Source organism: Nerophis lumbriciformis, linkage group LG32 (assembly GCF_033978685.3).
Source record: "Nerophis lumbriciformis linkage group LG32, RoL_Nlum_v2.1, whole genome shotgun sequence".
Classification (NCBI taxonomy): Eukaryota; Metazoa; Chordata; class Actinopteri; order Syngnathiformes; family Syngnathidae; genus Nerophis; species Nerophis lumbriciformis.
In genome coordinates this window covers 15,333,657-15,359,017 of record NC_084579.2, presented here as the reverse complement: position 1 = coordinate 15,359,017, position 25,361 = coordinate 15,333,657, and the positions used below count along the sequence as shown (strand labels likewise).

At 40.8% G+C, this 25,361-nt stretch overlaps 1 protein-coding gene across 4 annotated transcripts in view; it reads left to right on the top strand.

Annotated features, from left to right (window-relative positions):
- Positions 1-25,361, top strand: part of LOC133574886 (astrotactin-2) — a 752,799-nt gene that overhangs the window by 599,561 nt on the left and 127,877 nt on the right. For all 4 annotated transcript variants that reach the window (XM_061927222.1, XM_061927221.1, XM_061927224.1 and 1 more), the window contains 2 exons: positions 8,784-8,917; positions 17,280-17,428. In XM_061927222.1, coding sequence (XP_061783206.1) covers positions 8,784-8,917; positions 17,280-17,428 — 283 coding nt within the window. The remainder of the gene's footprint in view (positions 1-8,783; positions 8,918-17,279; positions 17,429-25,361) is intronic.

The following is a 25,361-nucleotide window of genomic DNA, read 5'->3' as shown; positions in this document are numbered from 1 at the left end:
AAGTTAATATCCCATATGATTGTGGAGGAGTTCAAGTACCTCGGAGTCTTGTTCACGAGTGAGGGAAGAGTGGATCGTGAGATCGACAGGCGGATCGGTCCGGCATCTTCAGTAATGCGGACGCTGTATCGATCCGTTGTGGTGAAGAAGGAGCTGAGCCGGAAGGCAAAGCTCTCAATTTACCGGTCGATCTACGTTCCCATCCTCACCTATGGTCATGAGCTTTGGGTTATGACCGAAAGGACAAGATCACGGGTACAAGCGGCCGAAATGAGTTTCCTCCGCCGGGTGGCGGGGTTCTCCCTTAGAGATAGGGTGAGAAGCTCTGCCATCCGGGGGAAACTCAAAGTAAAGCCGCTGCTCCTCCACATCGAGAGGAGCCAGATGAGGTGGTTTGGGCATCTGGTCAGGATGCCACCTGAACGCCTCGCTCGGGAGGTCTTTAGGGCACGTCTGACCTTGTAGGAGACCACGGGGAAGACCCAGGGAACGTTGGGAAGACTATATCTCCCGGCTGGCCTGGGAACGCCTCAGGATCCCCTGGGAGGAGCTGGACGAAGTGGCAGGGGAGAGGAAAGTCTGGGCTTCTCTACTTAGGCTGCTGCCCCCGCGACCCGACCTCGACTAAGTGGAAGAAGATGGATGGATGGATGGATGGATGGATGATTTGTGGCTTTATTATTTTGTAAAACGGACCAAACTCGCCTCAAAATTAACTACAACAAGTAGAGATGTCCGATAATGGCTGTGTTGCCGATATCCAATATTCCGATATTGTCCAACTCTTAATTACCGATACCAACCGATACCGATATATACAGTCGTGGAATTAACACATTATTATGTTTATTGTTGTTGTGATGCCCCGCTGGATGCATTGAACAATGTAACAAGGTTTTCCAAAATAAATCAATTCAATTTATGGAAAAAAATGGCAACATGGCACTGCCATATTTATTATTGAAGTCACAAAGTGCATTTTTTTTTTTTAACATGCCTCAAAACAGCAGCTTGGAATTTGGGACATGCATTAGGAGGTTGAGGTGTGGGGAGGGGGTGGGGGATAGGGGTAGTGGGGGTGTATATTGTAGCGTCCCAGAAGAGTTAGTGCTGCAAGGGGTTCTGGGTATTTGTTCTGTTGTGTTTATGTTGTGTTACGGTGCGGATGTTCTCCCGAAGTGTGTTTGTCATTCTTGCTTGGTGTGGGTTTACAGTGTGGCGCATATTTGTAACAGTGTTCAAGTTGTTTATACGGTCACCCTCAGTGTGACCTGTATGGCTATTGATCAAGTATGCATTGCATTCACTTCTGTGTGTGACAAGAGCTTTATTATGTGACTGAGCCGGCACGCAAAGGCAGTGCCTTCAAGGTTTATTGGCGCTCTGTACTTCTCCCTACGTCCGTGTAGATAGTGGCGTTTTAAAAAGTCATACATTTTACTGTTTGAAACCGATACCGATAATTTCCGATAATACCTTTTAAAGCATTTATCGGCCGATAATATCGGCAGTCCGATATTATCGGACATCTCTAACTAAGAGTCTTTCCTCGATAACCTTTTAATAAGAATTATTGCTTATTAGTAACCCTTACCCTAACCCTTATATGTTCCCTTAGTGTCCAAATAACTCTAAATTAAGTCTATGTTCCCCATACTATGTTCCCCATACTAAAGTGTTACCATATGTTTTTTTTTCTGTCAAAATGGAAACAATGAAAACATTTAGTAAGAAAGATGAAGTATCCACATTATTCCCAGGCTTTGGTGGGCCACATTAAATGACGTGTCGGGTCCGGATCTGGCCCCCGGGCCTTGAGTTTGACATGTATGCGCTACAATAACGTTGAGAACTTGTCGAGTTAGGTCCCGCCGTTGAGCAACTCAGACTTAACGTTGGAACAACATTAGAGATGTCGGCCTGCCGATATTATCGGCCGATAAATGCGTTAAAATGTAATATCGGAAATTTTAAAAAGTCATACATTTTACTGTTTGAAACCGATACCGATAATTTCCGATATTACCTTTTAAAGCATATGTCCGATAATATCGGCAGTCCGATATTATCGGACATCCCTAACAACAAGATTGATTTTCTAAAAATGATGGATCGGCCTATGCTTCGAGCAGCCTGCCTTGCTTGCGGATAAGTCATGGTGAACAACAGTGCGTCTCCTCTTTGTTGGGCTTTTCTTCTTTCTTTTTTTTAAATATTGGCCTGATAGAGTTTCTTCACAGTCCTATTTTTGTTACGGTGATCGAGCACAAATCCAAAGCCCGACCAGTTAAAGGCCTACTGAAACCCACTACTACCGACCACGCAGTCTGATAGTTTATATATCAATGATGAAATCTTAAAGGGGAACATTATCACAATTTCAGAATTGTTAAAACCATTAAAAATCAGTTCCCAGTGGCTTATTATATTTTTCGAAGTTTTTTTCAAAATTTTACCCATCACGCAATATCCCTAAAAAAAGCTTCAAAGTGCCTGATTTTAACCATCGTTATAAACACCCGTCCATTTTCCTGTGACGTCATATAGTGAAGCCAACACAAACAAACATGGCGGAAAGAACAGCAAGCTATAGCGACATTAGCTCGGATTCAGACTCGGATTTCAGCGGCTTAAGCGATTCAACAGATTACGAATGTATTGAAACGGATGGTTGTAGTGTGGAGGCAGGTAGCGAAAACGAAATTGAAGAAGAAACTGAAGCTATTGAGCCATATCTGTTTGAACCGTATGCAAGCGAAACCGACGAAAACGACACGACAGCCAGCGACACAGGAGAAAGCGAGGACGAATTCGGCGATCGCCTTCTAACCAACGATTGGTATGTGTTTGTTTGGCATTAAACGAAACTATGAACTAGGTTTACAGCATATGAAATACATTTGGCAACAACATGCACTTTGAGAGTGCAGACAGCCCAATTTTCATCAATTAATATATTCTGTAGACATACCCTCATGTCAGCAGGCCAGGGAAGCTAGGGTCGATATTCTTCTCTTGACGGTGTGAGCCAAGACATCCAGGGGGTTTAGCTCACTCGTCTGCGGGAACAAACTGCCGCCATTGCTTGCCGTGCTACCGAGGTCCTTTGTCCCTGAATTGCTCACACACTCCGGCAGATTCAATGGGGGTCTGGCGGCAGATTTCTTTGACTTTATTGTTGGAAATGCATCTGCTTTGAGTGTCGCAGGATATCCACACATTCTTGCCATCTCTGTCGTAGCATAGCTTTCGTCGGTAAAGTGTGCGGAACAAACGTCCAATTTCTTGCCACTTTCGCATCTTTGGGCCACTGGTGCAACTTGAATCCGTCCCTGTTCGTGTTGTTACACCCTCCGACAACACACCGACGAGGCATGATGTCTCCAAGGTATGGAAAACAGTCGAAAAAACGGAAAATAACAGAGCTGATTTGACTCGGTGTTTGTAATGTGTTTGAGAAAATGGCGGATTGCTTCCCGATGTGACGTCACGTTGTGACGTCATCGCTCCGAGAGCGAATATTAGAAAGGCGTTTAATTCGCCAAAATTCACCCATTTAGAGTTCGGAAATCGGTTAAAAAAATATATAGTCTTTTTTCTGCAACATCAAGGTATATATTGACGCTTACATAGGTCTGGTGATAATGTTCCCCTTTAACATTGCAACACATGCCATTACGGCCGGGTTAACTTATAAAGTGCAATTTTAAATTTCCCGGGAAACTTCCGGTTGAAAACGTCTATGTATGATGACGTATGCACGTGACGTCAATAGTTGAATCAGACATTTTGGAATAGGTCGGTCGCCAGCTTAAATCGTCTTTTTTCATCGTTAAATTCCACAGTATTCTGGACATCTGTGTTGGTGAATCTTTTGCAATTTGTTTAATGAACAATGGAGACTGCAAAGAAGAAAGCTGTAGGTGCGATCGGTGAATTAGCGTCTGGCTACAGCAACACAACCAGGAGGACTTTGACTTGGATAGCAGCTATAGCAGCTTGGATAGCTATCCGACGCTAGCCGTCGACCGCATCGATGATCGGGTGAAGTCCTTCGTCGCTCCGTCGATCGCTGGAACGCAGGTGAGCACGGGTGTTGATGAGCAGATGAGAGCTGGCGTAGGTGGAGAGCTAATGTTTTTAGCATAGCTCTATCGAGGTCCCGTAGCTAAGTTAGCTTCAATGGCGTCGTTAGCAACAGCATTGCTAGGCTTCGTCAGGCGGTACATCATTAACCGTGTGGTTACAGGTCCAGAGTTTGGTAGTATTGTTGATATTCTGTCTATCCTTCCAGTCAGGGGCTTATTTCTTTTGTTTCTATCTGCAGTTAAGCACGATGCTATCACGTTAGCTCCGTAGCTAAAGTGCTTCGCCGATGTATTGTCGTGGAGATAAAAGTCTCTGTGAATGTCCATTTTGCGTTCTCGACTCTCATTTTCAAGAGGATGTAGTCCCCGAGGTGGTTTAAAATACAAATCCGTGATCCACAATAGAAAAAGGAGAGAGTGTGGTATCCAATGAGCCCTTGTACCTAAGTTACGGTCAGAGCGAAAAAAGATACATCCTGCACTGCACTCTAGTCCTTCACTGTCACGTTTTTCATCCACGAATCTTTCATCCTGGCTCAAATTAATGGGGTAATCGTCGCTTTCTCGGTCCGAATCGCTCTCGCTGCTGGTGTAAACAATGGGGAAATGTGAGGAGACTTTCAACTTGTGACGTCACGCTACTTCCGGTACAGGCAAGGCTTTTTTTTTTTATCAGCGACAAAAAGTTGCGAAATTTATCGTCGATGTTCTCTACATACTTGCCAACCTTGAGACCTCCGATTTCGGGAGGTGGGGTGGGGGGGCGTGGTCGGGGTGGGGCGGGGGCGTGGTTGGGGGCGTGGCTAAGAGGGGAGGAGTATATTTACAGCTAGAATTCACCAAGTCAAGTATTTCTTATGTATATATATATATATATATATATATATATATATATATATATATATATATATATATATATTAGAGATGCGCGGATAGGCAATTATTTCATCCGCAACCGCATCAGAAAGTCGTCAACCATCCGCAATCCACCCGATCTAACATTAGATCAGAACCGCATCCGCCCGCCATCCGCCCGCACCCGCCCGTTGTTATATATCTAATATAGACGATGCAAGGCATTAGTGAGGTTATAAAGCTTTTGCCTGTTAAAGAAAGGAGACTGATCCAATGCAGCACAGACATTCGCGTGCCACGCTGTCACGACCCAGACGCACACCAGTGCGCAATCATATGGGAGCCGCGCTGAGCGCACCTCCAAGCGCGTCTCGCTGCCGGCGACGGCCGGGTATATGGGCCCGACGCTCCAGCGCCATCCATTTTCAGGGCTAGTTGATTCGGCAGGTGGGTTGTTACACACTCCTTAGCGGGTTCCGACTTACATGGCCACCGTCCTGCTGTCTATATCAACCAGGGTGAGCCCCACCCCTTTCGTGAGCGCACTGCGCGCGGAGTGACCCCTGTTACGCGCCCCCGGCAACGGGGGTGGCGGGCAGGTAAGCTGCGCGGGCGGAGCGCGCAGAGTGACCCCTGTTACGAGCCCCCGGCCACGGGGGTGGCGGGCAGGTAAGCTGCTTACCTGCTGCGCGTGACGCCGGCCGCGGCGAAGGCGGACGAGGCGGGGTGTCGGTGCGGTGGGCGCGGTGGTGACTCTGGACGTGCGTCGGGCCCTTCTCGCGGATCGCCTCAGCTACGGCTCCCGGTGGGGCCCTCTCGGGGGAAGGGGCCTCGGTCCCGGACCCCGGCGAGGCGTCCCTTCTCCGCTCCGTAAAAGTGTCCATCTCTTTTTTTTTTTTTCTTCTGTTGTGGCATATGCTGCAGGTGCCTGCTCGTTTTTCGTATGTGGGTAACAACATTTAACTATGTATATATATTTCCGAATTGGTTTAACTACCACCCGCCTGAATCTATTTAAAATCAAATTTTTTTTTATTTCAATCACCCGACCCGACCCGACCCGCGGATAAAATCTAATTTTTTTTTATTTCATCCGCCCGATCCGCGGATAATCCGCGGACTCCGCGGTTGTGCCCGCAAACCGCGCATCTCTAATATATATATATATATATATATATATATATATATATATATATATATATATATATATATATATGTCTTAATAAGGTTATCCAAAAAATAGTGCTCGATACCGTAGTAGAGCGCAATATATGTATGTGTGGGAAAAAAATCACAAGACTATTTCATCTCTACAGGCCTGTTTCATGAGGGGGGGTACCCTCAATCATCAGGAGATTTTAATGGGAGCATTCGCATACCATGGTTTATATAGGGCACAGAGTTGCGAATGCTCCCATTAAAATCTCCTGATGATTGAGGGTACCCCCCCTCATGAAACAGGCCTGTAGAGATGAAATAGTCTTGTGATTTGTTTTCCCACACATACATATATATATATATATATATATATATATATATATATATATATATATATATATATATATATATATATATATATATATATATATATATATATATATATATATATATATATGTATGTGTGGGAAAAAAATCACAAGACTTTTTTTTTTTTCCCACACATACATATATTGCGCTTTACTACGGTATCGAGCACTATTTTTTGGATAACCTTATTATATATATATATATATATATATATATATATATATATATATATATATATATATATATATATATATATAAGAAATACTTGACTTGGTGAATTCTAGCTGTAAATATATCAAGTACTTCTTGTATATATATATATATATATATACACATATATATAAGAAATACTTGACTTTCAGTGAATTCTAGCTTTATATATATATTTATTTTATTATATATATATATATATATATATATATATATATATATATATATATATATATATATATATATACATACAAATATATATATATATATATATATATATATATATATATATATATATATATATATATATATATATATATATATATATAAATAAAAGAAATACTTGAATTTCAGTGTTCATTTATTTACACATATACATACACATAACACTCATCTACTCATTGTTGAGTTAAGGGTTGAATTGTCCATCCTTGTTCTATTCTCTGTCACTATTTTTCTAACCATGCTGAACACCCTTTCGCAAGTACCCAGAAAGGTTTCGAGTACCACCAAAAAAACTGAATCTCTGAAGACAGTATACAAATCTGTGTTAAAGGTGTACAAATACTGTTTGTATAATAAGCATGTTATTGTTTACAAATGAGGGTTAAGAGTTCAGTACTAAAAAATAAAAAAATAAAAAAATGTGGCTTTAGTACAGTTTTTTAATTGAGCTGCTGCTTTTTTTGGTTGGGTTGTTTATTTATTTTGAGTAACTTCTACATTTCTAAAAGGGGAGGAATGTAATAGAGTGATCTATGTTTGTCTGTTGCCATCTCCTGGTGAATGTTGGCTATAGCGTACTGGGGTTACTTTTTGGTTGGCCAACGATTTACATGGTGATGCGCACCTGACGTCAAGTGTGTGAGACTGTTCTGAAGTCTACAGTAAAGAGACTACTTCATCACCTCGCCTGTTTATTGCCTCCAACTCAATATATTACAACAACATTGCTGTTTACGGCAGACGAACTGCTTTACGGTAGAATAAAACATGACTGCTGTTGTTTTGTGTTGTTACTGCGCTGGGAGGACGTTAATGAAACTGCCTAACAACAAACCCACATAAGAAACCAAGAACTCGCCCTCGATCATTCTACAGTTATAACGTGATTGGGCAGGCACGCTGTTTATATTGTGGGAAAGCGGACGTGAATACAGGCTGTTGACACATCACTCAGGTCCGCATGGAGCTGGAGGGGGCGTGGCTTCCAGCTCCGCCTGAATTTCGGGAGATTTTCCGGGAGAAAATTTGTCCCGGGAGGTTTTCGGGAGAGGCGCTGAATTTCGGGAGTCTCCCGGCAAATCCGGGAGGGTTGGCAAGTATGGTTCTCTACTAAATCCTTTCAGCAAAAATATGGCAATATCACGAAATGATCAAGTATGACACATAGAATGGATCTGCTATCCCCGCTTAAATTAAAAAAAATCATTTCAGTAGGCCTTTAAATTAAGTGTGTGCAAATGAACCGAGGGGTCCACTCTCCATTGATCCGGCATTCTGACAGGGGGAGCCAGAGGGCTTGCAAACTCGCCCTGAACTCTCTCCCCCAGTTTCCTTATCGCGCCTGTGGCTTTAAGGGAAGCCCTGACATATTTTACTGCTTCCACGCTCCCATTGGCATTTCGCTGCCTTTTAGAGAATGACTGAGGCCTTTGATTTTGCTTTCAGCCATTAATGAAGCAGCACAAGGCGACGCGAGGAGATGATGTCATCTCCTCAAATCCCCCCCCCGTCCGCCGTAGACAGACGGTGGCACAAACATAGAACGGGAGGGCGTGCTTTCACGACTCCATCATGAAAGTCACAGTGCAGCTATATGATATCGCAAGCGTAAGCTCCACAATGTTGGTGAGATGTTCCCCGGCTTCCGGTAATTGGGAGCCGCGGAATTAAAAAGGTCTTTCTGTCTGCGTGCGCTGAAGGACATTTCAGCTGGGGAATAATTTCAGCCATCATGCAAAGGAGAGTCATCCTATGGAAAATGTGTGTGTGCTCAGATGGGGGGGAGATGGTAAGGCGGGGCGGAGTCCGCCCCAGATAGACAGGGAGTGCATGTTCCGAGAGATAATTGCATTTCTCTCACCTGTTACCCTTTTGCAGGCCTTCAAGAGCGCCGCGATGAGCTCATACTGGTGTGGCGGAAAGGGCGACGTCGTTGATAACTGGTGTCGCTGTGACCTGAGTGCCTTCAGCAGAGACGGCCTGCCCAACTGCAGTCCCCTCAGGCAGCCGGTGTAAGTGTGAGGTGACGCCCGCGGCGCCTCGGCATTCATGCGCATAAAAAAAAAAACCGAGAGCTTCATTGATGCATGCACGCACTTAGGTCTGGAACCACCCCCTGGGGCGCTCGAGGGAACCGTTGAGGACGCAAACTCTGTTCCCAATGTGCTAATAGCTGTCAGTCAAGCCATAGTCCTCTGAAAGGAACATGATCTCATTCAAGGTGTCCTAATGATACACTTTCCATCTTGTGAATCAGTAACTCCATCAAAGGAACGAGAACGAGAAGTCTCCTCCGAGCACTACGGTTTGGTGCATGCACTGCAAAAAGTCAGTGTTCAAAAACAAGGAAAAATAATACAAAAATTAGGGGTATTTTATTTGAACTACCGTATTTTTCGGAGTATAAGTCGCACCGGAGTATAAGTCGCACCTGCCGAAAATGCATAATAAAGAAGGAAAAAAAACATTTATAAGTCGCACTGGAGGCCGGCCAAACTATGAAAAAAACTGCGACTTATAGTCCGAAAAATACGGTAAGCAAAGTTATCTGCCAATAGAACAAGAAAATTGGCTTGTCAAGACTTTCCAAAACAAGTAAAATTAGCTAACCTCAATGAACCCAAAAATACCTTAAGATAAGTATATTCTCACTAATAACAAGTGCACTTATTTTGGTAGAAAAAAAAAAGAGACATTTTTGCTTAATATGTTGAAAAATATTCTTAAATGAAGTAAATGCTAGTGCCATTATCTTGACATAATGATATGCGCTCGGCATCATGATTTATTTTTTTCATGCTTGAAATAAGAAATTATTACCGTGTTTTTCGGAGTATAAGTCGCACTGGAGTATAAGTCGCACCTGCCGAAAATGCATTATAAAGAAGGAAAAAAACATTTATAAGTCGCACTGGAGGCCGGCCAAACTATGAAAAAAACTGCGACTTATAGTCCGAAAAATACGGTAAGCAAAATTATCTGCCAATAGAACAAGAAAAGTCGGCTTGTCAAGACTTTCCAAAACAAGTAAAATTAGCTAACCTCAATGAACCCAAAAATACCTTAAAATAAGTATATTCTCACTAATAACAAGTGCACTTTTTTGGTAGAAAAAAAAAAGAGACATTTTTGCTTAATATGTTGAAAAATATTCTTAAATGAAGTAAATGCTAGTGCCATTATCTTGACATAATGATATGCGCTCGGCATCATGATTTTTTTTTTTTTCATGCTTGAAGTAAGAATTTATTACCGTATTTTTCGGAGTATAAGTCGCACTGGAGCATAAGTCGCACCGGCCGAAAATGCACAATAAAGAAGGAAAAAAACATGTATAAGTCGCATTTTTGGGGGAAATTTATTTGATAAAATCCAACACCAAAAATAGACATTTGAAAGGCAATTTAAAATAAATAAAGAATAGTGAACAACAGGCTGAATAAGTGTACGTTATATGAGGCATTACTGAGAACGTGCCTGGTATGTTAACGTAACATATTATGGTAAGAGTCATTCAAATAACTATAACATATAGAACATGCTATACGTTTACCGAACAAGAAGTCTCCTCCGAGCACTACGGTTTGGTGCATGCACTGCAAAAAGTGCTCGCAAAATGTTAATGAGTGTTGATAAATCACATCGCGCGTGCAAAATAATTTACCAGCGTATTTACAACTTCTCCCTACCCCCGTATTGTGGGCGTTTTGCTAATCAGCATGTTTTCTGCATATTAATGAAGACAGATACTCAAAATGGATTGCACGTCTAATGGTTTGCGTGTGCTATCAAGTTTGCACATGTGTTGGTATACGCAAGCCTTTAGTAAATCAGGCCCTAAGACAGGGGTATCAAACGTACGGTCCGAGGGCCGGAAAACAGGTTTTAACCGGCCCGCGGGATGAGTTTTCTAAGTATAAAAATTAACCTGAAATGTTTTGAATGAAAGAAACTGCTGTTCTAAATCTGTCCACTGGATGTCGCAATAGCAATTATTTGTATCTTTGTAGATGATTCTACATACTGTATTTTTCGTAGTATAAGTCGCACCGGAGTATAAGTCGCACCTGCCGAAAATGCATAATAAAGAAGGAAAAAAACATATATAAGTCGCACTGGAGGCCGGCCAAACTATGAAAAAAACTGCGACTTATAGTCCGAAAAATACGGTAAGCAAAATTATCTGCCAATAGAACAAGAAAAGTCGGCTTTTCAAGACTTTCCAAAACAAGTAAAATTAGCTAACCTCAATGAACCCAAAAATACCTTAAAATAAGTATATTCTCACTAATAACAAGTGCACTTTTTTTGGTAGAAAAAAAAAAAGAGACATTTTTGCTTAATATGTTGAAAAATATTCTTTAATGAAGTAAATGCTAGTGCCATTATCTTGACATAATGATATGCGCTCGGCATCATGATTTTTTTTTTCATGCTTGAAGTAAGAAATTATTACCGTATTTTTCGGAGTATAAGTCGCACTGGAGTATAAGTCGCACCGGCCGAAAATGCACAATAAAGAAGGAAAAAAACATGTATAAGTCGCATTTTTGGGGGAAATTTATTTGATAAAATCCAACACCAAGAATAGACATTTGAAAGGCATTTTAAAATAAATAAAGAATAGTGAACAACAGGCTGAATAAGTGTACGTTATATGAGGCATAAATAACCAACTGAGAACGTGCCTGGTATGTTAACGTAACATATTATGGTAAGAGTCATTCAAATAACTAAAACATATAGAACACGCTATACGTTTACCGAACAAGAAGTCTCCTCCGAGCACTACGGTTTGGTGCATGCACTGCAAAAAGTCAGTGTTCAAAAACAAGGAAAAATAATACAAAAATTAGGGGTATTTTATTTGAACTACTGTATTTTTCGGAGTATAAGTTGCACCGGAGTATAAGTCGCACCTGCCGAAAATGTATAATAAAGAAGGAAAAAAACATTTATAAGTCGCACTGGAGCCCGGCCAAACTATGAAAAAAACTGCGACTTATAGTCCGAAAAATACGGTAAGCAAAATTATCTGCCAATTGAACAAGAAAATTCGGCTTGTCAAGACTTTCCCAAACAAGTAAAATTAGCTAACCTCAATGAACCCAAAAATACCTTAAAATAAGTATATTCTCACTAATAACAAGTGCACTTTTTTTGGTAGAAAAAAAAAAAGAGACATTTTTGCTTAATATGTTGAAAAATATTCTTAAATGAAGTAAACGCTAGTGCCATTATCTTGACATAATGATATGCGCTCGGCATCATGATTTTTTTTTTTTTCATGCTTGAAGTAAGAAATTATTACCGTATTTTTCGGAGTATAAGTCGCACTGGAGTATAAGTCGCACCGGCCGAAAATGCACAATAAAGAAGGAAAAAAACATGTATAAGTCGCATTTTTTGGGGAAATTTATTTGATAAAATCCAACACCAAGAATATACATTTGAAAGGCAATTTAAAATAAATAAAGAATAGTGAACAACAGGCTGAATAAGTGTACGTTATATGAGGCATAAATAACCAACTGAGAACGTGCCTGGTATGTTAACGTAACATATTATGGTAAGAGTCATTCAAATAACTATAACATATAGAACATGTTATATGTTTACCAAACAATCTGTCACTCCTAATCACTAAATCCCATGAAATCTTATACGTCTAGTCTCTTACGTGAATGAGCTAAATAATATTATTTGATAATTTACGGAAATGTGTTAATAATTTCACACATAAGTCGCTTCTGAGTATAAGTCGCACCCCCGGCCAAACTATGAAAAAAACTGCGACTTATAGTCCGAAAAATACGATAAACGCAAACACTCTGCACCTTATTGCTCTTTTATCCTGCACTACAACGAGCCGATGCAATGCAATTGTGTTCTTATCTGTACTGTAAAGTTCAAATTCGAATGACAATAAAGGAAGTCTAAGTCTAATTGAAACAAGTTGTTAAACATACATCAAATGTGTTTTTTCCCCAACAAGTAAAATAAAATAATGATAATATTAATATATATATTTTTTTTTTAAATCCGCGGGGGTGGCTGGAGCCTATACCAACTGCATTCAGGCAAAAGGCGGGGTACACCCTGGACACGTTGCACCTCATTGCAGATAGTAATGTAAGAAACCTCAGACAGAAGTCACCATAAAACCACAGACCGCCGCATTCCTGAAGGGCCTTAGAGAGATATAGCAACCCACAAGCACGCAAAAGGCTCATTAACCACCCACATTTCAATTGTGACTCAATCGGGGTTAATCTGGAGATACGTTTCTCCTACATACCTCAGAAAAGCACCCTACAGTTATTGGAACTTTGCGGAACAACCGTTCAATGTCGGCCTAATCTTCTCCAGTTTGAGAAAACACACAATGTCTTTAATCCAGCGAGGAGGCGCTGTTGCCTTCCAATTTTACACAACGAGTTTTCTAGCCAATAAAGTAGTGAATGCTACAAGATTCTTTTTGGATTTGCAAAGGGGTAATGGCTGAGGTGCAACCCCAAAAAGTCAATATTTCTCAGTTCTGACGGACTAAGCAAATAGGTTCACACACACACACACACACACACACACACACACACACACACACACACACACACACACACACACACACACACACTGGTTATCATTTGGAATGGGGACCAAGTTTTTGATCATCACTTGTGGGGACCACCCTTTCTACAGGTTGTGAAGGCATAAACAAAATTAGGTAAAATGGCCACTGCCCAGTTAGCTCATACACGTCTTTAAACCTCTGGATTGATGAAGTAATGTGCTGATCATTCTTACTGGGGACCCTGGGGAAAAAAGAGTTAATATTGTTCGTGGGGACCAAATTTAAATAATCTTGCATAATTCACACAAATCTGTATGTGACTACTGAGGACCATTTAAAAAAAAAAAAAAAAAAAAGTTCAAATTAAATATGACATGATCCTCAGAATACAGCACTGCAGCTGTCCTCTTATTGGAAGTTTCACCACTTAAATGTACCAGCTACAGCCCGATGAGGGGGCTACTGTGCAAATGTCTCACACTCAAACTAACCAGTAAACATGTTTTATGGGCGAAAGCTTAAAAATCACTTAGGCATCTTCAGAATGGATCTGACTATCATTTAAAAAGGTTTCCCTTTAGGGGACCTGTTTGTTTTGTCCCCATACTGTCAGAGGTCCCCTAAAGTGCGTAAACAGAGCGATGTCCCCATTAAGTAAGCATTGCCAGAACACACACACACACACACACACACACACACACACACAGACATTCTTGTATTTCTTACCTTCTTGAGACCTCCGAAAAATGCCTACCACTTTAGAACCACACTTTCTAGATATATAAAGATTTGTATTTACAACATTAATAATATATACATAATGTGCAAATATAAAATAGCTAAACTTTTAGTTAATTACTCTTTTTTTGGGGGGGGATTTTTTGTTTGTAATTGTTTTATCCATCCATCCATTTTCTACCGCTTATTCCCTTCGGGGTCGCGGGGGGCGCTGGAGCCTATCTCAGCTACAATCGGGCGGAAGGCGGGGTACACCCTGGACAAGTCGTCACCTCATCGCAGGGCCAACACAGATAGACAGACAACATTCACACTCACATTCACACACTAGGGCCAATTTAGTGTTGCCAATTATAATCTTCATTATTTACTTCAAGTTATTACAGTATGTCTCTATATAAATATTTGTTTTTTGGATTCATTTTGGCCAAAGGGGGTGGATTTAAATTTCTTACACACACTTGTTATTACTAGAGATGTCCGATATTATCGGCCGATAAATGCGTTAAATTGTAATATCGGAAATTATCGGTATCGTTTTTTTTTATTATCGGTTGTTTTTTTTGTTTTTTGTTTTTTTTTATTAAATCAACATAAAAAGCACAAGATACACTTACAATTAGTGCACCAACCCAAAACACCTCCCTCCCCCCATTCACACAAAAGGGTTGTTTCTTTCTGTTATTAATATTCTAGTTCCTACATTATATATCAATATATATCGATACAGTCTGCAAGGGATACAGTCCGTAAGCACACATGATTGTGCGTGCTGCTGGTCCACTAATAGTACTAACCTTTAGCAGTTAATTTTACTCATTTTCATTAATTACTAGTTTCTATGTAACTGTTTTTATATTGTTTTACTTTCTTTTTTATTCAAGAAAATGTTTTTAATTTATTTATCTTATTTTATTTTATTAATTTAAAAAAAAAAGGACCTTATCTTCACCATACCTGGTTGTCCAAATTAGGCATAATAATGTGTTAATTCCATGACTGTATATATCGATATCGGTTGATATCGGTATCGGTAATTAAAGAGTTGGACAATACCGGAATATCGGATATCGGCAAAAAGCCATTATCGGACATCCCTAGTTATTACATCTGTTGACCGGAGGGGTAGCACTTCAAATTTTTTACACACTCTTGCTATTTCATATGTTGACCAGAGGGGGAGCACTTTTAAAATCGACACACAGTCAATTTGAAAAATCCCTCCTTTTTGGGACCACCCTAATTTTGATAGATTTCACCACCAGGGGTGCAAATGAGACATTCTCTATTAGATGCAATGGTCTCCCGTATTGGGACCATGATTTATGTCCTAACTTGTTCACCGGTCCGCATATGGAAGGTCCTGTTTCTTGTTGATGTCTCAAGAAGGGTAGACATACAAGAACACACACACACACACACACTCTAAATAGTGCTCGCAAAACGTTAATGAGTGTTGATAAATCACATCGCGCGTGCAAAATAATTTACCAGCATATTTGCAACTTCTCCCTACCCCCGTATTGTGGGCGTTTTGCTAATCAGCATGTTTTTCTGCATATTAATGAAGACAGATACTCAAAATGGATTGCACGTCTAATGGTTTGCGTGTGCTATCAAGTTTGCACATGTGTTGGTATACGCAAGCCTTTAGTAAATCAGGCCCTAAGACAGGGGTATCAAACGTACGGTCCGAGGGCCGGAAAACAGGTTTTAACCGGCCCGCGGGATGAGTTTGCTAAGTATAAAAATTAACCTGAAATGTTTTGAATGAAAGAAACTGCTGTTCTAAATCTGTCCACTGGATGTCGCAATAGCAATTATTTGTATCTTTGTAGATGATTCTACATACTGTATTTTTCGTAGTATAAGTCGCACCGGAGTATAAGTCGCACCTGCCGAAAATGCATAATAAAGAAGGAAAAAAACATATATAAGTCGCACTGGAGCCCGGCCAAACTATGAAAAAAACTGCGACTTATAGTCCGAAAAATACGGTATGTAAAACAAATAAACCACATGGTGTTAGAACACCAGTTGAGGAAAATGATCAAACCACATAAATAACATCCTGTAATTTGATTTTGATATAATTTTTTTATCTTGATAGATTGAAAATTAACACCATTGAGTGGACTGATGAACATTATCACATCATTTATTCAGAAAACATAAATAACGACAAATAAAGATAGAATACTATTAACCGCAACATGTAAGTGTAAAAAAAAAACCAAGAACATTATGATTTGTACAATTTCAGAATGTTGTTCTATTTTTAAACAACGAAAACAATCTGAAGTTGTCTTTATTTTTAAGTTATCGTGCCGGGATTTTACCAGTTCGGCCCACTTGGGAGTGGATATTTCTCCATGTGGCCCCCGATCTAAAATGAGTTCGACACCCCTGCCTTAAGAGTTCCAATCTGAGAGCCTGGTGCAGGATCCAAAGAATGTCTCCTCTCTAACAGGGGACATGCCCAGACAAGGCTGGTTTTGCTATCTGAACAGTCCAGTTGTGATTGATTCAACGACCTGAGTATCTCCTTGGATGTTTTTTTTGTGCTTGGTGCATTCCGATAATGTGACCTTTCTGAAATAGATATATATATATTCCAACACCAAACTCCTCACTTCAGTTAGGGTTAAATCATTTGATTGATTGATTGATTGAAACTTTTATTAGTAGATTGCACAGTACAGTACATATTCCGTACAATTGACCACTAAATGGTAACACCCGAATAAGTTTTTCAACTTGTTTAAGTCGGGGTCCACGTTAATCAATTCATGGTAAATTTGTTGACAAATGCGGTAATTATTCAATATCCAATTTACTTACCGTATTTTTCGGACTATAAGTCGCAGTTTTTTTCATAGTTTGGCCGGGCTCCAGTGTGACTTATATATATTTTTTTCCTTTTTTATCATGCATTTTTGGCAGGTGCGACTTATACTCCAAAAAATACGGTAGTTGTATATATATACTGTATATTTATAATATAATGCAAGCCATGCATGTTTTGTGTCGTTGATATATATATATTTTTACTCTATCTCTTTTAGTTTACGCCTGGCCCCCTACCTGGAGCCCTCAAGCACAATGGTGGCCCTTGAGTGGTTGGATGTGGAGCCCCTGATTGGGTGCAAAGTTTCTGACTACATCATCCAGCATAAACGGGTGGAGGACCCCTCGGAGGCTGAGATCTACACAGGTACGTTACAAGAGTCATAAAAACCATACACCCGGGAAACAAGAAAAACACATCTTTGAATTAAAGTGTGGAAAAGATGGGTCATTTATTGCAAGATTCAAGGAAATGAGCACTCTATCACTACCTTTAATACAGCAACTGGTGCTTTTTCATTGTCAAAGAGCTAATAGAGAAGCATTCATTGTGACTTGAGTACACAAATGAAGCAAATCTTAGTTTACCGATTCATCTTAAGATGGGATGTCGTTCTGGAAAACACAAGCTCAGGTCTCCATGTGCGAAAACTTTAAAACCAACCCTGCCGTTTGTTTACATTCACTAAGAAATGCATGGATTTGGTTGAAACCAGCTTTTCAAAACACATGTACCGTATTTTTCGGACTATAAGTCGCAGTTTTTTTCATAGTTTGGCCGGGCTCCAGTTCGATTTGTATATGTTTTTTTCCTTCTTTATTATGCATTTTCGGCAGGTGCGACTTATACTCAGGTGCGACTTATACTCCGAAAAATACGGTAATTAACCTTAATTAGGTTTGAATTTTTAACAAATAAATAGATTTTGTTTTTATTCCTTTGAAATCAATATGAAATGGCATGAAATAAGAATGTAGATAATCATATAACGTGCCCTAGTCTTTTAAATATGATTAGAAATCTGCCATGTTTTCCTTTACTTCAGAATGTAAAATAAATTGATGATAAACAACATTGATAAGAGTTTTTTGATCAGATTAATCACACTTTTAAATTTGGGTTAATCATAATTAATCACAGGTTTTTACTGGCTTGCATAATTTAAAATAACCTAAAAAAGAGCCCAATGTTTGAACACAAATGCAATTTTAATGTCAGAAAGTCATACAGGATTTTTTAAAATAATGTTTTACTTGAATACACGTCATTGTTTTTTGTTTTTGCTCAAAACTTGCTAATAGTTTTACAAACCGTATTCTCCGGAATATAAGGCGCACTTAAAATCCTTTTTTTTTTCTCAAAACACGACAGTGTGCCCTATAACCCGGTGCACCTAATGTACGGAATAATTCTGGTTTTGCAATTTTATTTAGTACATGGTGAAATGATAAGTGTGACCAGTAGATGGCAATATGATGGCAGTCACACACAAGGTATACATGTAGACTGCAATATGACTCATGGAAACAACACCGACATTGTATATGTTCCATTGAAAGTATAGAACATTACACACGGCGCTCAAAAATCTATCAAAATGTTTTCATACAACTTTGGTAAGCTATGAAGCCGCACTGCTTGATGGATTGTACTGTGCTTCAACATACGAGTATTATTATGGTGTGTGTATAAGGTAAGACATATTATCTGGCCTTTTGTTTCGTAATATTATGCAAAAGCAATTTTTCTTACCTTCTGGTGCCTGCTGATCTGTATTTGGGATCTGCATTAGTCCTGAATCATTGTGCGCGTCCGCCTTTGTAGTCCGCGGCGACGCCCTAGTCGATAAATTTCTTCTTTTTCTCTATCTTCTTGTTATGGGACATTCATCCTCCGCTGTTGCCATTTCTAATATAAAGTAGTGTAAAGTTCTTACTTATAACTGCCATGAAAGCGCTAAAACATACCGGTGTAGTAAGTTTACATTATTCACCGAAGGAACTTTACTTATTAGAGAGTTCCGGTCTTCGTTATTGATTTAAGTAAAGTCTGAATGTCATGAACAGTTAGCTCCATCTTTTGACACTTCTTGAAGATGATCTGTAAAACATAATCTATGCAACATTTTGACCAAAGAACTACCATTACATGTTATGTAGACCACAAAAGTGTTTAGAAAAAAAAATATATATATATATATGACTCCTTTAATGCGCCCTATAATCCGGTGTGCCTTATGTATGAAAAAAGATCGAAAATCGACCATTCATCAGCAGTGCGCCTTATAATCCGGTGTGCCCTATGGCCTAGCTGGCCTCACGTTGAACGTGACATTTACGCGTCCTGTGATTGGATACTCATCGGGACTGTTAGCAGATGAATTTGAGAACACATAGAGTTGAGAGACAGTTGCGATAACCAATCAGATCACAAGTTGTTGACAGTAGCCTATCTAAGTAGCCCGATGTTAACAAGACTGTGATTGGATACTCACTTGTCATTCCAAAGTGAGTATCCATTCACAAGTTTCAATTTAGCAGTGTTGCGCCATAACCAAACCGGGACAGCAGAGAAGGAGAACAAAACGTTGATTAGGTGGTAGTTTTTATATTTGCAAGGCCATTTTCAAGAAGGATAGAGAAACTACATCTTGTGAGACGATGCCGGCCAACCCCGGAAGCTAGCTCAGCTGTTCTGGCGATGAAATGAGGAAACGCGCGCCATTTCCACTCGAATAAGCCGACTCCGAGGGGTACGACCGGCTTATACGGCGTCAAAGAGGTGCTACAAATTGTGAGTTTATCGTAGTAAGTACCAATGATTGTCACACACACACTGGGTGTGGTGAAATTTGTCCTCTGCATTTGACCCATCCCCTTGTTCACCCCCTGGGAGGTGAGGGGAGCAGTGAGCAGCAGCGGTGCCCTGGAATCATTTTTCATGATTTAACCCCCAAATCCAACCATTGATGCTGAGTGCCAAGCATGGAGGTAATGGGTCCCATTTTTATAGTCTTTGGGGTTTGAACTCACGACCTACCGATCTCAGGGCGGACACTCTAACCACTAGGCCACTAAGTAGGTTTTTTACTTTTAATATGTTTTTTGCCATTTTAATTTTGGCAGTACCACATAAGATGTGTTTTAATTGCTGATGCGTTTTAATTGATTTTTAAATGTGCCAGAAAATGACCCGTTGTGTACACTGTTGAGGTGCCAAGCATGGAGGTAATGGGTCCCATTTTTATAGTCTTTGGGGTTTGAACTCACGACCTACCGATCTCAGGGCGGACACTCTAACCACTAGGCCACTAAGTAGGTTTTTTACTTTTAATATGTTTTTTGCCATTTTAATTTTGGCAGTACCACATAAGATGTGTTTTAATTGCTGATGCGTTTTAATTGATTTTTAAATGTGCCAGAAAATAACCCGTTGTGTACACTGTTGAGGTGATTCAATACTCAGTAGTGCGTAATTGTGTTTCTGTATAGTATTTCTCCAGCAATCGTGGTGGCATCAATTATGGTATTTTGAGAGGTAATCATTAGGGATGTCCGATAGTATCGGACTGCCGATATTATCGGACGATATTATTACAATGTAATATCGGAAATCATCGGTATCAGTTTCAAAATTATCTGTATCGGTTTCAAAAAGTAAAATGTATGACTTTTTAAAACGTCGCTGTGTACACGGACGTAGGGAGAAGTACAGGGCGCCAATAAACCTCAAAGGCACTGCCTTTGCGTGCCGTCCCAGTCACATAATGTCTACGGCTTTTCACACACACAAGTGAATGCAAGACATACTTGATCAACAGCCATACAGGTCACACTGAGGGTGGCCGTATAAACAACTTTAACACTGTTACAAATATGCGCCACACTGTGAATGCACACCAAACAAGAATGACAAACACATTTTGGGAGAACATCCACACCGTAACACAACATAAACACCACAGAACAAATACCCAGAACCCCTTGCAGCACTAACTCTTCCGGGACGCTACAATATACACCTCCCCCCACCCCCACCACCACCTCAACCTCTTCATGCTCTCTCAGGGAGAGCATGTCCCAAATTCCAAGCTGCTGTTTTGAGGCATGTTAAAAAAAAATAATGCACTTTGTGACTTCAATAATAAATATGGCATTTTTTTCCATAACTTCAGTTGATTTATTTTGGAAAACCTTGTTACATTGTTTAATGCATCCAGCGGGGCATCGCAACAAATTTAGGCATAATAATGTGTTAATTCCACGACTGTATATATCGGTATCGGTTGATATCGGAATCGGTAATTAAGAGTTGGACAATATCGGAATATTGGATATCGGCAAAAAGGCCATTATCGGACATCTCTAGTAATCATTGAAGTCGGACATCACTGAAGGCCTAGGTGGGAAACGCACGGCCCGCCACTGGTCTTAGTAGACATTCTTCATTTGGTTCAAGCAATCTTATCATTGAATTTGACATCTTTGGGACCCCGGTACAACATCCCCGCCCATGCCGCTGACCACGAATGGCGCTGACCACCGTGCTGCAGATATACAAATGCAGCCATTGCTCTTTCAAGGCACCGAGGGGTTGAGTCAGAGGTAGCGGGTTATAGAATTGCAATAATATCGGTGTGGAAGGAGTTGGCTTTCGTCATTGGGAAGTATGGACAGGCCATCCATCACCCCTGGGAGGAGTGCTGATGAAGCATGGGCCCCAGCAAGGTGGTTGGAAGGGGCAGATGGTGTGGGTGACTCATTCTGCTATGTGCCAGTCACCGCTATAAATCATGTCGTAGGAGACCGCGTAATACAGATTAGACATCTCTATCTTCATTTTTCGCCGTTTTTTCCCACCCCCCTTTCCATTTATATTCGCCTGTTAGTCTGTATACTCCCTCAGCTTTTGGATTCGAACCATGGGTAAAACGTTTGCACGATGCGGGTTTTTAAAGTGAGTGCTCCCGGACGCCGCTGTTTTTGAGGAGCGGGTCATCTGGCGAAGACGACGGTTGCCTATAATTACTTATGCGCGGCGTCGCTATTCACTTTTAAAGGCCTACTGATATGCGATTTTCTTATTTAAAGGTGCATAGCAGGTCCATTCTATGTGTCATACTTGATCATTTCGCGATATTGCCATATTTTTGCTGAACGGATTTAGTAGAGAACATCGACGATAAAGTCCGCAACTTTTGGTCGCTGATAAAAAAGCCTTGCCTGTACCGGAAGTAGCAGGCGATATGTGCGTGACGTCACAGGTTGTGGAGCTCCTCAGATCCGCACATTGTTTACAATCATGGCCACCAGCAGCGAGAGCGATTCGGACAGAGAAAGCGACGATTTCCCCATTAATTTGAGCGAGGATGAAAGATTTGTGGATTAGGAAAGTGAGAGTGAAGGACTAGAGGGCAGTGGAAGCGATTCAGATAGGGAAGATGCTGTGAGAGGCGGGTGGGACCTGATATTCAGCTGGGAATGACTAAAACAGTAAATAAACACAAGACATATATATACTCTATTAGCCACATCACAACCAGGCTTATATTTAATATGCCACAAATTAATCCCGCATAAAAAACACCTCCCCCCTCCCGTCCATATAACCCGCCAATACAACTCAAACACCTGCACAACACACTCAATCCCACAGCCCAAAGTACCGTTCACCTCCCCAAAGTTCATACAGCACATATATTTCCCCAAAGTCCCCAAAGTTACGTACGTGACATGCACATAGCGGCACGCACGTACGGGCAAGCGATCAAATTTTTGGAAGCCGCAGCTGCATGCGTACTCACGGTAACGCGTCTGCGCATCCAACTCAAAGTCCTCCTGGTAAGAGTCTCTGTTGTCCCAGTTCTCCACAGACCAATGGTAAAGCTTGACTGTCATCTTTCGGGAATGTAAACAATGAAACACCGGCTGTGTTATCCGGCACAACAGTCAGGGGGTGCATTCGACGGCGGGGGTGCGTTATCCGGCACAACACCTGCCGCAATACACCGCTTCCCACCTACAGCTGTCTTCTTTGCTGTCTCCATTGTTCATTGAACAAATTGCAAAAGATTCACCAGCACAGATGTCCAGAATACTGTGGAATTTTGCGATGAAAACAGACGACTTAATAGCTGGCCACCATGCTGTCCCAAAATGTCCTCTACGTCACGCGCAGGCGTCATCATACGAGACGTTTTCAGCAGGATATTTTGCGCGAAATTTGAAATTGCACTTTAGTGCAATTTTGGCATGTGTTGCAATGTTAAGATTTCATCATTGATATATAAACTATCAGACTGCGTGGTCGGTAGTAGTGGGTTTCAGTAGGCCTTTAACGATACATGGTACTCAAATCCGCCATTGTTCTCGGCTCGCTACGATTGCTGATATATATTTGGAAAGGATCGCAGGCGAAGATTTATGAAATAATAGGGGCCTCTTAAAAGGATGAGATCTTGTTCTCGGGACTCAGCAAATAATCGTCCCATTGAGTCGAGATGTGTAATTTTCTCACACTTGCACTGAATTATTTTGAAATTATTGGATTGGGACTGAACATTCTTCCTCCAGGGGATAATCTTTAAGGAGCTTTCTAGGATAATGGAAGACGGCTTAACGAAACCGAAAGGTCCAGTCGGGCCAAGTCGGCCCCGCTCACCTATGAGGGACACAAAGTTACCCACTCAAACTCATGCCTTCAGTCGTACCCCCCCTTGCCCCCTCCATCCGTCTCTCACACATTCCCATGGCTAACCAGCCTTCCACTGCTGGCCGGCGAGCAGCTCTTGGTTAGCGATGAATGCTTTGCTCGGGGGCATCTTGGTGGTTTCTCTAGAGTTATGCATTTTTTTTTGCTTGTTCATATTTTCCAAGTCTGTGTGAAAGTTAACATCTAAGGGTGGGGGTACACGCACATACACACACACACACACACACACACACACACACACGCTAGAGGATTAAGCCGGCGGATTTAGCAAAAACCATCATGGTACATCTTTTGGTCGATAGAATGTCAATCACGTGACTCACATAATAAGGTCACTACTTGTTTGCAGACCGAGTGCTGTGCCAAACCAAAGTTTGAATAGCATAAATACTCCTACGCAAAGAGGACGGAGCATTAATTAGAAGCAGGCGATAATTAGTAAGAGGCTGCTATTTCTCAAATTTCAAAAGGCCTTATGCAGAATATAGCAATTTTCTAACTTTAAACAATGAGTTACAATGCAAAAGTGAAAAGGAAATGTAGCTCTCCTTGACTATCCATCCATAGGCTCCAGCACCCGGCGACCCAGAACGGGACAAGCAGTAGAAAATGGATGGACTAATGATCCTTTATTAATTAGGTTTTTGTTTTGGATATAATTATAAAGCTTGTAGGACAAAATGGAAATTTTCAAAGGCAATATTGACAGACCATGAAACAGTCTGGGGTTTGCATGAAAGGAAAGGAAGACATACAGTCGTGGTCAAAAGTTTACATACACTTGTAAAACACATAATGTCATGGCTGTCTTGAGTTTCCAATCATTTCTACAACTCTTATTTTTTTGTGTGATAGAATGATTGCAGCTAGAGATGTCCGATAATGGCTTTTTTGCCGATATCCGATATTCCGATATTGTCCAACTTTTAATTATCGATTCCGATATATACAGTCGTGGAATTAACACATTATTATGCCTAAATTTCTTGTGACGCCCCGCTGGATGCATTAAACAATGTAGCGAGGTTTTCCAAAATAAAACAACTCAAATTATGGGAAAAAAAATGCCAACATGGCACTGCCATATTTATTATTGAAGTCACAAAGTGCATTTTTTTTTTTTTAACATGCCTCAAAACAGCAACTTGGAATTTGGAACATGCTCTCCCTGAGAGCGCAGGAGGAGGTTGAGGTGGGCGGAGCAGGGGGTGTATATTGTAGCATCCTGGAAGAGTTAGTGCTGCAAGGGGTTCTGGGTATTTGTTCTGTTGTGTTTGTGTTGTGTTACGGTGCGGATGTTCTCCCGAAACTGGGACTGAGAGCCAGGCCTTCTCGACCAACATCAGTGTGTGACCTCACCAATGCGCTTTTGGAAGAATGGTCGGAAATTCCTATAAACACACTCCGCAACCTTGTGGACAGCCTTCCTTCCCAGAAGAGTTGAAGCTGTAATAGCTGCAAAAGGTGGACCCAACATCATATATAACCCTATGGGTTAGGAATGGGATGGCAATTCAAGTTCATATGTGAGTCAATGCTCTTTTGGCAATGTAGTGTATTTGTCAGTCATACAAGCAGCAGCACCTGC